The sequence below is a fragment of the Zootoca vivipara genome, chromosome 15, assembly GCF_963506605.1.
Source record: "Zootoca vivipara chromosome 15, rZooViv1.1, whole genome shotgun sequence".
In the NCBI taxonomy this organism is placed as follows: domain Eukaryota; kingdom Metazoa; phylum Chordata; class Lepidosauria; order Squamata; family Lacertidae; genus Zootoca; species Zootoca vivipara.
The window spans coordinates 17,852,448-17,868,801 of NC_083290.1; the positions used below are offsets into that span (position 1 = coordinate 17,852,448).

The window sequence follows — 16,354 nt, forward strand, 5'->3', positions numbered from 1 at the left end:
TCTTGGTTGAAATGAGCATAACTCTTAACATGTGGACATACTGGTAGTTCCTGAACTGCAGAGTCTGCTAGACAGAAAACTGGAGCTGAAGGCATATCAACTGCTCCCTGTTTAACTTGACACCACTGAGCAGGATCATTGCTGATAATGTACAGTAAGTGTACCAACTACCATGCCCAGGATAATCATTATGGATTGTCAGTTGATCCAGGGAACTAAGGATACTTCACTTTGTAGTGTAACATGCAGAGTCTAGTCCTGCTTTTCACTTTGAGGAAAGGCTGTCTGGTCTCTGCCTAATCTTTGTCTTCATGCAGGCTGTTCACCTGTGTCCCCACTACTCCCTACTTTACAGGCTGAATAGCTGTAAAATAAAATGGTTTACCTGTGTGCTATCCTCTCAAAACCTTGTGTCTTAGAACGATTAGTAACAGCATTCTGCTTTGTTCAACTCTACAGATGAGAAATATGACCTACGTACTCAACAACTGGTATTTAGTTAAAACGCCTGCACCTCATGCAGATAGGAATAACTGCCCAGGTTTTTCAAGGTGACAACCATGGGTACAGCCTAACAGATTCCACAGGAGATGGCACTAGGCAAGTAAGAGAGAATCAACAAAAGGTTAATCCACATTTTCATTTTAATCCTCAAAAGTTCTTTGCCAGGCATAGAAACAAATGCTTCAATAGGTTATATTAAGAGTCATCTGCCATCTTCAATTTCTGACATTGTTACGTCCTGCTTCGGTCCACTGAGTAGCTTTGCTCAATGCGCAAGTTTCAAAAATTAGGAAATGAGCCACAATATTCTCTCAACTGAATGCTAAATCCTGAACCATCATTTCATTGGTTCGTTTAGGACAGGCATCCCCAAACTACGGGCCCCCCCCCAGATGTTTTGGCCTACAACTCCCATGATCCCTAGCTAACAGGACCAGTGGTTGGGGGAGATGGGAACTGTAGTCCAAAACATCTGGAGGGCCGAAGTTTGGGGATGCCTGGTTTAGGAATACAAATAAACTCACTACAAGTGCAATCATTACAGAGACACAATGACACATATACGCATGAGACTGCAATTCCAGGATAAATATTGTTGCAACTGAAATAGCAGAAGTTTACATTTCTCATTAAAACCTCAGCATTTCTCTTGATTAAATCTTCAGTATTCCTCTTACCCACAACAAAGAGTGGAAATGTGAAAAAGTAGGATAGCAGAATATCATATAGCACATGTAGTGTTTCATAAAAGTCATGGGGAGGGTAAAAAAAAGTCTTAATGCTTACCTGACAAGAGATCTGTACAAGATAAACTAGTTCCTTGGATTCACAACCATTCCTTGTTACTTCATTCTGTTCCTCCGGGAGCGAAAGCTACTCCAAGCAGCAATTTGGGGGGGGAGAGGGGGGAGGGAGAGAGAGAGTGTGAGTGTCCAGGTTAATTAACAAGAAGTGTACAAAAAGAAGGAAGTTTAGATGCACCTTGCTTTATGATGTTTTGTAGATTAAGGAACTTAAAATTGTACTTTTTATGAGACAAAATATTTCACATTCCCTAGAACATAAATCTTTGCATATACTGTTTATTTTCTACACCAAACTTTTAAAAACTCAGCACAGTATGTCAATAAGACAATTCAGAGAATTCAACACAAAATATTAAATCCCCAGTTACCAAATACTGCAAAATTCATGTTCAGAGAGACATTCACACCATTTGCTATGAATATTTATGCGAATCTTGTTGTAACTAACCACTTCATTATATTTTAAAATGCTCAGGCAGTCTCTAAATAAAAGATGTCTAAATTTTAATGTAATTGGAGAAATTTACTGTCACATGATATTTTATAGCAGAAATTTATCAAATTAAAAAGGCAATAAACACTCTATAGCAAGCATCCCCGAAGAGAGCTATATAATCTCAAATTATTCTGCAGTAGACAAAGGTGCCAGGCCTCACCTTGAAAATTCACCCAATCAGTGGGACGTGCTTCCATGAGCATACAAGTGCTCAGCCTCAGTAAAGTATCCTCCCTTGACTAGACAGAATTTCCTGAATATTAACTATTCCACTATTAGTTATGTATACCATTAACTATATATTTCATAAAGAAATGAAAAATAGATTACAGCCAAAAAAACATCTTTTGCAGACATAAGAAGGCCAAAAAACAGACTATAAAAATGAAACCATAGCATTGATTAGCAAAGACTGTGAGTACACATTCCATAATATACCGGTAGGACATCTCAGTTGTGGATGATTATACCGACAATACAAGGCACACTGGAATAAGCCACTGCCTGTGTCAACCATATTTTTAAGACCTCTCATTCCTCCACCCTTCTGAATTCACAGTGTGCAATCATTCCTAACTCAGGGCTGGTCAACATCCCAGCAACATCTGGAGGGCAATAACATCCCAGGCAGTATGACCAGGGATAATGTGAAGCCCAACAATATATGGAGGCCACTATGTTAGCTAGGTAAAGGTAAAGGGACCCCTGACCATTAGGTCCAGTCGTGACCGACTCTGGGGTTGCGCGCTCATCTCGCATTATTGGCCGAGGGAGCCGGCGTATAGCTTCCAGGTCATGTGGCCAGCATGACAAAGCCACTTCTGGCAAACCAGAGCAGCACATGGAAACGCCGTTTACCTTCCCGCTGTAGCGGTTCCTATTTATCTACTTGCAGTTTGACGTGCTTTCGAACTGCTAGGTTGGCAGGAGCTGGGACCAAGCAACGGGAGCTCACCCCGTCACAGGGATTCGAACCGCCAACCTTCTGATCAGCAAGCTCTACGCTCAGTGGTTTAACCACAGCGCCACCTGGGTCCCATACTATGTTAGCTAACCATGTACTAATGCAATAACCTAGAAAAGACTGAGAAACTAAAACAAGATACTCTAAACTCACACAGCCAGGTGTCAGGAGCCGCTGGGGTCTGAACTGGGAGATTCTGGAGCCACAGAACTGTGAGACGGCCTCAGGCTGGTCAATGGACCATTCTGAACTGTAAGGACTCAAAGGCTTTCTAATCTCAGTGAAGCCCGAGCGACAACTCCTTCCAGAGTTCTGGTGCGTTCCTGTGTATCCTCTAGTTGTCCTTCATTTCTGATTTCTGGCATTGTCCTGACTGCTCCTCCTGGACTCTGGTTCCTGCTTGTTCTTTGTCTCCAATTCCAGGAGTGCTCTTTTTGTCTTCAACTCCATGGCACGCATGGCTCCCTACTCACTTCAAATTTCTGCCTACGGCTGAGCCCGACCACTAAAATGAAATAACAAAGCTACTCCTAACTACTTTAGCCACTTGCCTTCAGTAAGCATTAATTGCTAGCAGAAACATACAGGAAAAATGACGGAAAGAAGAATAAAAAGTTGTATTGAACTATAGTCAGCCACGCTTTGACAGTAAATGGAAAAGCTTATGCTTTACCTGGCAATAAACATATAATTGTATCATGGAAACTAGAAACTTCTTAAAGTTTTCCAAAATGGAGGAGTCTCAGCTTGCTTCTCTGCAAGCCAAACAAAAATCTGCAGTTGGCATGACGGCTGCATATAATCCAGTATTTTATATTTGGGGGGGGGAGAATAGAGGGAGAAAAAACATTTTAATGTTTGAGATCTACTTCATTAACTAAGGGTCAGTTCAAAAACCATTCTTCATACCTAGGAACAGTCATGGCCCTTCCAAAGTCACATGAGTATCTCTGTTTACATTAAAAGTGAAAGAACATATGAAGAATCCTGCTTGATCAGACCAAAGGCCCATCTAATCCAGCATAATGTTCTCACAATGGCCAACATTTGTCCATGAAAAGCCCACAAGCAGGGCCCAAATAGAACAGTGATTTCTACAGGTATGTGATTCCTACAGGTATTCAGAGGCATTCTGCCTTGAGCAGTGGAGGCACTACAGAGCCATCATGGCTAGTGTCCTCTGACCCTAAATATATCTACTAAATCCCACTGATTTAGCTGAAATGATTTATGCATATCATTGTGCAAACAGCACCATGAATGGAAAATGTTTCATGTACACTGATTATATACCACTTTTTGCCAATAGTGGTATGTCGAGTTACAAACGCCTCAGATTACAAACGCCTCAGGTTACAAACACCGCTAACCTAGAAGAGTTACCTCGAGTTGAGAACTTTGCCCTAGGATGAGAACAGAAATGATGTGCCGGTGGCGCAGCAGCAGCAAGATGCCCCATTAGCGAAAGTACGCATCTAGTTAAGAACAGTTTCAGGTTAAGAACTGAAATGAATTAAGGAATGAATTAAGTTCATAACAAGAGGTACCACTGTACATCCCAATTTCTCCTGAAAAGAATTCATGATGCTCAGGCCTACAGATGTCACTTAAATTATCCTCCTCCTACAGCTCAGTGGATTACATAATCCTTTTTTCATTCCATTTTCACAAGCAGAGGGGTGCAAGTGACCAATTTCTTTACATGAAAAATTGTCCAATTGCTGACTATGCTAAATGAATTCTGGCTGTAGTAGAGCAATGTGCTTTCATAAGATTAACATACTATCTAATATCAGATGTTCTGATCAAAACAAAGAAAGCAGTGAAGTGCCAAAGAAAAACTAAGGCTGCAGTCTTACACACAAAAACCTGAAAATAAGTCCTAATGCTACTTACAAACACAACAACCGTGCCTCTTTCTGAGCAGGCAGTCCTGCATGGGACTGCATTGCAATTTTGTTATTCAACGCAATATGTAATGAATAAAGCATGAAATAGATTGGATATGAAAGAATATTTACTCCATTATTTGTACTTCAGTTCTAAACCTATCTCCATGAAATAAAATCCCTTCTGTTGCAAACATGTTCAGGATCTCACAGCCTTAAAGTGCTTTATCATCCAGAAAGTTCATGAATCTCATACTTATTTACAATGCATTTTTAGGACAGCATGTGTACATTTGTTTTTGTTTTTTTTAACATAATTTTTATTGGTTTTTACAAATTACAAAAAATGGTACATACATAAACACCTTTTCCACCTTCTTCCCACCCCCCTCCATGGGTCCTCCCCTGCCACAGAAGTATCCCACGCAGGTGATCAGTCAGAAGTGGTCCATTTTATGATTGGGTTTCTGTCCTCCTCCCCCTCCCCTGCCCCCCAAGCCCCCCCCTGCCACCAGGGAGCTCCAGTGAACCAGGGCAGTACGCAGGAGTTCATCCATCCAACCATCTATTGTCATACCAAAAAAAAAAGAAAATACAAAAAGAGAAAAAGAGAAAAAAGAGAAGAGGAAAAAAAAAGACAAAAAGGAAAAAAGACAAAAAAAAAATTCATCATAATTGTTAAATTCATAATTGTTAAACCATATTTTGTGGGCTTCCCCACCCTCCCACCCTTCCCCGGTTTTCCTCCCTTATTTATCATCTTCAACAGTTTCATAGTTCATATTTTATAACATACACCTTTATATCTTATACCACTTTTAAACTATTATCATTTTCGCCTATTGTCCAATCACTGAGAAATCAAACTCCCATTTTTTCTTCCCGTGCCTAATTTTTACCCCTCTATAGGCCTCCATATTTTCACCTTTTTCCAGAATCAATTCACTTTTTAAACCTATAACTATTCCCAAACTAACCTTACTCCCCCCGAGTACCTGCTCCACCCCTCCAATCCAGCAAGTTCCATAGTCAGCAGTCCAGTTATAGTCCTATTAACCCATCCTTACAATCACCACTTCACTTTCCCTTCACCCCACCCCCTGTTTGCAGTCTTTTGCCATCCAGGCCTCCATATCAGACCCCTGAGCTTCTTCTCTTCTCTGCTTAATTTTTCCTTCTTCCCTGTGGTCATTCTGGAGTTCCAGTAAATCCAGTCGTGCCCCCCTCGAAGGGGAGGCACTCCATCCAACTTTTTGTAGAGTAAAATCATCATTTTTTTCGTGATGGGCTTCATTTTGTGTTAAATCATCACAGTCGTCATCATTGTCATTCTCACATTCATCTTCTTCAGTTTCAAAAGCTTCATCTTCTAGGAAATCATATTCTGTCATCACAATCTGGAGTTGTTGCTGTAACACTAGCCGTTGTGTCTCCTCTTGACATAGTTCTATTCTTGTTTCCCACATTAAGGTCAAAACAGTCCGCTGAAACTCAGGCGGGTACCTTTTTGTTGACATAGTTCAGTCCTGTCAAGGTCAAAACTTGTCACATGGGGTGGAATATGATCGCAGTCTATTTTCTCGACTCCATTTTAACAAGCTGGCTGCATTCTTAAAAATAAAGTTCGAACTCACATTTCAAAAGCATATAAACCAAAAAAAAATTCCCAAAAAGTCCAGAGATAAAGATAGAAATAAAATTTAACTATAAATCCTGGTCAGCTCACTGGGTTTTCTGGGCTGCCGGCTCCCGAGAAAAAGAAAGGTCTTTCTTAGTCTTAACTTCATTCTGCAGGGCAATCACAACAGTCTCTCTCCCCTTTTACCCTGCATTTAGGGGAGATTCTCTTTGATGCCTTTGAGGAATCCTTTTAAGTTAAAATCTTCTGTTTACGGCTTCGGGTTTCTGTTTACTGTCTCTTATGTTACCGTGGGGGGGGGGGTGGCTTCCTCTTTTCCCCTCTCTCCCAGGTCCAAATTGTTGCCTTAATTTACATTCCAAAGAATCCAAATTACTCACAGTCTATTCATTTGCTGAATGTTCTTTGAAGAATTGGCCACCTCCACTTCCCAGACTCGCAGCTTCGCACTCTCAGAGCAGCAATGTCAGCCTGTCCGCCGCGGTTCAGCTCCTCGCTCTCGGGGGCTTAAACAAAGCCGATCCGGGGAGGAGAGAGCCCGCTTTTGGCGCCGCCAGGCAAAATCTGTCCCCAAAAAGCACGATTTGGGGCTTTTAAGGAGGTTTCGTTTCGCTGGAACGATTCCCTCCACCTCTGAAGCGCCGAGGTCCGCTCCGCTGTGCGGACCCCCGTCTGAGCAAGATGGCGTGGTCAACCGGAAGCCCAGCATGTGTACATTTGTTCCGGAATTCAACACGTTGTTTGTGAATTAGTGGTAGTGCCATAAGCAGCAAGCAACCAAAAACCAACAAAAAGAGGAGGAAAGGAGAATGAACAGTCATCTAGGTCTCCAGGACAATTAAGCAAGAACATTTTCAGTGCTGATCAAATTTTGTGCTATCACTGTATTAATCTCTCTCATCTGAGCTAGATTTTGGGCACTCTTTTATCTGGATTCAGAGGCCCGTTTCAGGCAGAAACCATGGGTGTTTACAGTGGTACCTCGGGTTAAGAACTTAATTCGTGGAGGTCTGTTCTTAACCTGAAACTGTTCTTAACCTGAGGTACCACTTTAGCTAATGGGGCCTCCCATTGCCGCTGCCGGAGCATGATTCTCATCCTGAAGCAAAGTTCTTAACCTGAGGTACTATTTCTGGGTGAGCAGAGTCTGTAACTTGAAGTGCCTGTAACCTGAAGCATCTGTAACCCGAGGTACCACTGTATTATGACACATAAGCCACCATTAACCTCAAACTGAATGAATGAGGTTCAGGGAAGTAGGGAGCTGCCTTTTACCAAATCAGAATATTGTTCCACCTAGTTTGGTTGTTCCAACACTGACTTGCAACATCTCCAGGAGGACTCTTTCCAGCCCTACCTGGAGATGCCAGACTAAACCTAGGATCTTTTACATGAGAAACATGTGCCCTACCACTAAGCTATGGGCCTTCTGAGTTAAAAGTTTCTTTTGCACTAAGGAGCAAACTATGTTTGGTTGCTGTGTTTGCAAATAGTGGTTTGTTCAAATCACAGCTGAACAAGCCAGAAGATCAGTATCCTGGGTTGTTAAAAGTCTGTGTCTTGGACAAATTACTATTTGCAGAGTTTGGAAACAGCAGCAAACATCAGAAGCAGCATATTTCTTGAAACCCAGGAAGGGTTCTCCTGCGGTTCTATAGACACGAGCTTTACCTGTTGACATCATGACTATAGCACATCGCACCCCTATTTTCACCATATTTCTTTCTCCTGTGTAGAAATGTATAGATATCTAAGTTTGTACTGGAAAAGCAGTCTTAAAAGTTGTGTGAAAAACAGCTCAAAAAAACAGGGTTAGAGGTGGGAGTGGGCAGTTAAAACTTAATTACTACTGAAACATATCTAAGGCATAACTTTTCATAAAATTTATTAACGATAGTAAATGCAAGTTCCATTAAGGAAAGACAATAGGAAGATTTAGACAAGATATTAGAAAAGGTTTTGACCACAATAGAATCAAAGAAGTGAGCTTTTCATCACTGTGTTGCTCTGCAGAGCATCTCTGGAGATGGTTTTAATAACTACTCAGAGATATAATATGTGCAATAACCTCTATGCTGTCAAACATTTAGCCTTCAAATCCTCATGATTTATCCTATGAACTATCTAAGAGGTACCAGGAAGACCCACAGAAAGAAGTAGGTCTGCTACTAAGAGATGGCACCAGCAGCCTTTTCACCCTCTAATAAATTCACTTCTTTAGGGCAGTGTTTCTCAACCTTTTTTGGGCCACGGCACACTTTTCTATGAAAAAAAATCCCGCGGCACACCAACTCTGTGCCGCCCTATATTAAGTTTAGTTTGGAGGGGAGACGTACCGGTAAAGCATGCCGCTGAAGAACTGCTGCGCGGTAGCCAGGCGGACCCACCAGGCGCAGAGCCTGCGGAGCGAGCGGGGACAGACCCCAGGTGGGCAGACACGGGCGCACAGCTGCCGCCGCCTCCCTCCCAGCCGCCCCAGGCAGCCGCCGCCGCTCTGGCCCGGCGAAGGGAAGCCCTGCGCAGCCTTCCCCGCCTGCCTCCTCCTCCTCCCCAGGAGGGCGATTTGCATTGTCACGTGCCTGGCGGCCGCCAATACACAGCACTGACCCGCCGGAAAGGAAGCCGGCCAGGTCACGACGCGGGCGCTCGCCTCGCGTCGTGACCCGGCCGGCTTCCTTTCCGGCGGGTCAGCGACGTGACAGTGCAAATCGCCCTTCTCGTCGCGGCACACCAGCCAGTGTTACGCGGCACAGTAGTGTGCCGCGGAACACCGGTTGAGAAACGCTGCTTTAGGGCACAATCTACCATACATCAGGATCTTTGCAAACTTAATTTCAATGGAATACATGCATCAAGGTGTCCTTCAGTCCTGCTTCTAGCACATACTGTGTGTGTGTGTGTGTGTGTGTGTGTGTGTGTGTGTGTGTGTGTACATTTTCACTGCCATAACTAGTAGCAGCACTTTCACAAATGCTAGTCATGCTCAGAGTAGACTCACTGAAATTAAGGCAGGTGACTAATGTAGATCCATTAATTTAAACAGGTCTACTTCTGAGTAGAAGTTAGTTGAATGAAGCTCATAATCTCAAATGTAGGTACATGCAGTTATCAACACTACTGCAACTAAAATTTATGTTACAAATTCTAAATTTATACTTTAAAAAAATTCAGCTGCTCTTATTTCTTTGCAATATAAGAATGAAGATTAAAAACAGTATTTGAGGGTGTATGAAGTGCTGAAATTCTTTTGTTAAATTACTTCATATTTTATTATAACTTAGTTTAATACATTGGTGAAATCAGTGCATATTACTATCAAGAGGTTAATCTTATAAGTGGATAAAAGAAAAGGAAATGATTTTATTACATCCCTCAGTTTTGCAGCCTAAAAAGGCTTCATTGTAAAACTTTGTGTGGTTACATTTCAAAACTGCAGATATACAGGTTAATAAAATGCACACATATTTACTTAATAACCACATTTAAATGTTGCCACTCTCAAAATGCTTCCCCAGCTGTTTGTGCAGTTAAGCCCTTACATACTGCAAAAAATTTAAAAGATCCTTTACGAGCAGCCCTTGCCCATACAGACTACACTTACTCTTGCTTGCTACAAATGATCGATTCTTTCCATGGCAGGAATCCGTATCCAAGGCCTAAGAGTTCCAAGGCTGTCCTTAGTTTCCCAGCAGCTAATTGAAAAAAACCTTCCAGGCATCAGCTCTGAGACACGGAAATGCCAGCGTAGCAAAAATCAAATTAAAATCCTCACATTCTGCTTGGTCGCCCCTCTTCCTGATTCTACTGTTCCTGTGGATGAAGGTGCCTGTGAATAGGGACAGAAATCTCCCTCGGTAGCCCTGTTAGCCTTTTCCACACTGCCCATTTCATGCTCAATTTGTGCTGTAGAGAAATCAGTGCTGTTCCTTTCGTTCGTTCTCTCTCTCTCTCTGGAAAGGTCCCACAAGACGAAGCAGGGAGCTTAACAAGTGCCAAGAGAAACAACGGAGGGAGGGAATGCATGCAAGGATAGTGTTCAAGTTAGGCACTGGGCTGGCTGCTACAACTAAGAATGCAAAAAAGTGACAGGGAGTTGCCATCAGATGTCTGCAATAAAGCACCATCTCACTCCGTTTGGTTTCCAATTCCTGCTGCTTTTCTACTGATTTTACTCTGCCTGATCTTACAAACCAGTGAAATCCCCTTGAAGTCATAAGTGCTGGAGAGAGTGCAATTCAGGCCAATATTCAGCTTCTTAACATCTATCCAAAAATCAAGCACTGCTGCTGCATGCTTCACAGATTTCTGGAAGAGAAACTAATAAAATGTGAAGGGCAAGTTTTTCTGCTGTTGAAATACAAATTGCTGCCAGAAACAGGTCCGTGCACAGCATTACTCAAATGTGCTAAGACTGCAGTGTCAGTTCATAGAAAAGATTTGTTAGGATCACATAATTAGATTAACATAAAATGCTGGGAAGGAAAAATTAGGAAGAGAAAAATTGGAAAAATCCACAGCTGTAACATCATTCTGCATGTAAGCCAGGGCATCATTTTAAAAATCAAATATTTATTTCCCATCAAGGGCAGAATTAGACCCTTAATTGATAGAATATATGTCATCAGCATTTATGTAATTGTAATCATTAGGACTACAATTAACGATTTCAAAAAGTATTTCTATTCCATACTTAAATCAAGGAGGATTTTAGAATGCCCTTTTGGAGAAATGTGAATCTACATCAATAAAACAAACAAGCATACAACAGAAATCATGAACTGCATTAAATAATCAGATCTAAGAAGTCTCAGAAGATTAAAATGTTCTCACCAAAAAGATACCAGACTTGACTGCAAACTAATTTCACTGAGGTGAAAGTCCCAGAATTGAGTGCACCACCACTAAAAAAGGTCCTTGCAACTAACAGCAGTAAGATCATAGGTGTTATCTTATGCTTTCTGCAAGAAACACAGGGTGACTTATCTATTCAACCCTACCTTTCAGAATATTATTTTCGGAACAGTTAACTAATAAAAAACATTAGGACAACACAAAACCTATTAAGCAATCCACAAAACCTATTAAAATAGCAGAAAATGTAGAATATAAATCTATAAAACAATCTTTGCAGCAGAACAAACCAGTTCACATTACATTTCAAAAGGGAAAGTTAAGAAGATGTTTGCTGAATACTGAACACGTTAAGAGAGGATGTCAGGCAAGCCTTGCTGGGGAGAGCATTTCAAAAACAGAGTGTCACACTATGCTTTGCTCCATTGGTAGCCATTGTGGTGCATTCCAGAAGTTGCTGGACTCCATCTCCCATCATTCCTGACCACTGGCTATGCTGGCAGGGGCTGATTGATGGGAGTTAGGAGTCTAACAACATTGAGAGGGCACCACATTGGCTACCTCAGTTCTACCCGATCTCGACCCATAGAGCTTTAGTGTGTGGGGCATCCAGAGAAGGGCCTCCAAAAAAGGAGCTCAGTAGACAGGCAAGTTTGCTGGGGAAAAGAAGTCCCTCAGGAACCTAGGTTGCATGCCATATAGGGCTTTTAAAAAACAAGCACCCAAACCTTGAATAGTGCTTGAAAAAGGACCAAGTGCCAGTATAGTTTCAAAATTGGCAGCATATTTTCCTTAAAATGGTCCCAGTTTGTTGTCCAACACCTCCATTCTATTTTGGGGCCAACCAAATATTTTGAGGAATATTTTTTTTAAAAAAGCCTTGCGCATATGCTTGGCATGTTCATACATGCATGTGTGCATCATCAAAAACAACCATGCTCAGACCAAGATTGCTGCCTGTATGTAAACTGCCAATTGGCAGCTTCAAAGCCACTGCTCTCCTTTCTTAGAGATCTTTAAATTAAGACTTGAACCAGAACGCCCTTCAAAAAGGGGGCTGTCCTCTATAAAGCAGAACCCACAACCACCTTATATATGCCACATTGCAGTGGTCTTATGTGACGGTTATCAAATAATGGATAACTATGCCTTATATGGGTTTATCCTATTTTACACTCACAATCACCCTAAAAAATAGGTTGGCCTGAGATACAGTGACTGGAGCAAGGGTACCAGTGAATCTGAATTCTGGTGCTCTGTCCACTGTATTAAACAGGAATACTGATTACTATTGCTAAGTCCCGCTGCTGCTTTTCATCAGGAAAAGTAAATACCGGTAAGCTTTTTACCAACTATTTTATTTCACATGGTAGCAGCAACAGGATGTTTACTTTGACTATTATGCCTCAGCTCCCCCAAAAGGTAACAAAACTATGCAGCTAACTGCTCTTCTTTCATAACCTCACAATAACAAATCCACAAGCTAAAACAAGAATTCAACAAACATTACTAAAAGGATCCTATTACTAGAATCAAGTCTTTTTCTAATGAAATCAAAATGAGATTTCACAGAATCATAGAATTATGGGGTCAGAAGGGATCCTGGGGTCATCTAGTCCAACCCCCTGCCTGCAATGCAAGAATCTCAACTAGATCACACATTACAGATGGCCATCCAACCTTTGCTTAAAAACTTCCAAGAAAAGAGAGTCCACCACCTCTTGTGGGAGTCTGTTCCACTGTCAAACAGCTCATACTGTCAGAAGGTTCTTCCTGATGTTTAGCTGGCATCTCCTTTATTGTAACTTGAATCCATTGCTTCAGGTCCTAGCTTTTGGAGCAGGAGAAAACAAGCTTGCTGCATCTTCCATGCGACAACCTTTAGCTATTTCAAGTCTCCTCTTTATCAGGGTAAACAAACTCAATTCCCTCAATTATTCCTCATTAGGCTTGGTTTCTGGACCCTTGATCAACTTGACCACCCTCTGCTGCACACATGTGCAACATCCTTCCTAAACTGTGGTGCCCAGAATTGGACATTGTACTCCAGGTGTAGTCTGAGAAAGACAGAATAGAAAGCGACTATTACTTCCCTCGATCAGGAAACTGTAAGCAGAAGTTCAGTGTCAATACCCACAAAAGAGTTAAATCAGCTCTGAAGTGGTTGCTAGGTTACCGTGCCGTCTTTGCAAGAATTTACTCCAATGAAATCATGCTTCTATCTTATGCATCATCAGAGAATGTTATCCCATGCAGTTGTGGATGGCAAAATGAGCTCAAAACCAAACAATATTGTGATCTGCAGAAGTCTACTCACATAGTTGTATCATTTCTGAACAGTTAGCAGATAACATTCAGTGACTTTCATCACAAGATGAACATTATTTCCATATACAGGTGCACACATAGGCAGTATTAGAAACGGAGATATAAAAGCTAGGAGCTAAATGGCACCTTAAACCTAAGTTAGAGGCATAACAACGGAATGTATAGGTGCACTTTTTTATAACAAGAATACAAAGCTGAAATGAATGAACTGCAGCTAAAATACTATGTTCATTTTCCACATGATCTAGTCCTCCCCCTGTCCACCCCCCTGATAAGAGGGTTTTTTCTCCAGTCTTCAGAGAGTACCTGGAAGTGAGGAGGCAGAAAAGGGTCCTCCTTTCCTTCCACTCTACAGTTTTAATCTGAAATCTTAGGCGCAGTACTGTGCCCAAAACTCAGAAACTGCTTGCGCAAATGAAATTCCTTGTCGCAAAATGTGCCTAGAACAATGGGAGTTTTGAATGCTGCACATAGGATTCACCTTCATATATCTGTATTATACAGGCGATTGTCCCAACATCTAAAAACAGTAAGTGTCTTCAGACTCTGAAATATTTTATGCTACTCTTCTAATTGCAAATTCCTTTATTCCCTGCAAAACTAGCATGACTCAGAACTGCCATTTCAGCACCAAACCTAACTTTAGCCACATCAAATCTAACCAGAATATTTCAGAATAAAACCTCAGAGCGGTGGGGAGAAATCCCTGTTCCTCCCACTTTCAGAGTTCAAACAACCTAGTAGAATTATTGCTTTCTATAATTAACTATTCTTTTTGTCTGCATGGAGTCACAACAGATTAAAGTCCTATATACACACACACTTGGTGGTGGGTTTTACTAAAAGCAGTTTTTCCTTAAAAATAAAAGTATATCAAATTAGGGTACAATTCATTTTTTTCAAAATATGAAAATCTGATCTCTTAGTAGCCTGAAGCTACAATCCTATGAAGGTTCCCCTGTGAATAAGTTCCACTGAACTCAATCAGACTAACTTCTGATGAGACAAAACTATGATCAATATGTCCATTTAATAATAAAAAAATCTTACTTCTGTCGCTAGAATCTCATTTAATTTTAGAGAAGAGTAAGTTTCACACAATGGCTATGCTCAGACAATACAGCAGGACACAAACTATGCTTTATTGTCAGCAAGAGTGCTACAACATGTTGCTAAATCCTGTCCTAGTATGAGTAGGACAACAAACCACATCTTACTTTTTATTGTATTTATTACACTTGCATAATGCCCATCTAACCAAATTCTCTGGATAGGTCACAAACTATTAAAAATACAGAATACAATCTTAAATTCAAATGATTTAAACACTAAAATCAATTATAAATAAGTAAAGCATGTTATAACCAACACAGACAGAGTAGCTAAAAGAAATTTAAAAACAGCAAAGGGAATAATTTAGCAGGAAGAGCTAAAAGCACTAACTATAATGGGTATAGCTATTTTAAAGAGTCTGAGAAAACACATGGAGATAGACAGTGCCTGAACTCAAATGCTCTTCTATATGCTATTTTCAACACTGTGCTGCAGCAGTTTCATTGCCAGAAAAGCAGGATATGCTCCCTCTCCTCCCTTAAATGTTTTTGCACTTTTCAGATTTCCAATTCACCTCAGCTGGATGAATCTGCTTTTGAAATTCCCCTTGGTTTTAAAAACATTGCCACCAACTCCAGGAGGCAGGAAAACCCCCACTATACATACCCTAGTACCCTAGTATCATCTTGAATGATCACAATTGCAATCTGTTTTGGAAAGCCATCTGACTGAAAAGCAGGGTTTATATGTGGCAGTGATGGTGTCAGAACTTACTGCAGCCATGTAGATAGATGAAGAAACTGAAGCCTCCAAACTAGACTTTTTTTAGCTGGTGAAAGTATGCAATTTTCACTGGCCACATGTACCACGTGGAGGTTCAAATGAATGGGACCTCCATGTGAATATGTCCACGATGCAAGCTCAACATCAATTCTTTGCACTCCCCCAATACATTACGGTCCCTGTGCTGCGGAGCAAAATAGCAAATAATGACTAGAACATAAGACTTTAGAGAAAGAAAATAAATGCAGGTGAGCAGACATGCTGAACACAAAACAAAATGTAGAATTAAAGAGGAGGCATGCCTGCCTGATCACCATGAAAATGATGCTCATGTAATGTCCTATGGCTACTTTACAGGTAATGCTTCCCCTCCACCCCAATCTCTCCATAAGCACACAGAAGGAGAAATTCAGCTCTAGCGTTTCTTTTGCCAGAAGTATACAGGTTAGGAGGCTATTCCTCTGGCAGTGATCTGTAAAATGGTCAGCTTGGGGTCATTAGCTTTGCTTCCCACTGCCAAAAAAGCTGCAGTTCTTAGGCTTAATAGGCTCCCAAAGCTCTTTCCGGCAAACTAACCAACAGGCTGTTGGCTCCCACTTAAGAGTGACAGCAGTCCTCCATCACTAGGGTCTAGCAGAATCCATGCAAGCACTTTCTTTAGTCTCCTTTAGGTCAAATACTTCTCTCATCACCATGGAAACCAGTTCTTCAAGCTGCACAGTCAGAATTCCATAAGCCTCCAAACTCAAACCCAAGGGCTGCACAGTAAGCAGAGACAACGTCAGGATCACAAATAGAATCAGCCTTGAGAGTTAAAGAGGGATATAATTAGCCAGAAATGGATCTAAATTAATTTCTGAACCAAAAAGAAGGAGCATCTGTATGATAACAAAAGAAGACAGCTGGGAACTTCTAACTTGTATGTTGTAACTCATCAGTGTAAAAAGAAAACGAGGAGCAATCTTTCCAACCTTAGCCTTTCCTACTGTGTATTTTGGAACTAGAAACCCACAGTAAATTTAAAACAACAAATTTACAGAT

The 16,354-nt window shown here is 41.2% G+C and overlaps 1 protein-coding gene across 5 annotated transcripts in view; it reads right to left on the reverse strand.

Annotated features, from left to right (window-relative positions):
- The window catches only part of ARHGAP32 (Rho GTPase activating protein 32), a 217,028-nt gene that overhangs the window by 85,604 nt on the left and 115,070 nt on the right, over positions 1-16,354 (reverse strand). For all 5 annotated transcript variants that reach the window (XM_060268467.1, XM_035139369.2, XM_035139370.2 and 2 more), the window contains one exon: positions 1,291-1,377. In XM_060268467.1, coding sequence (XP_060124450.1) covers positions 1,291-1,377 — 87 coding nt within the window. The remainder of the gene's footprint in view (positions 1-1,290; positions 1,378-16,354) is intronic.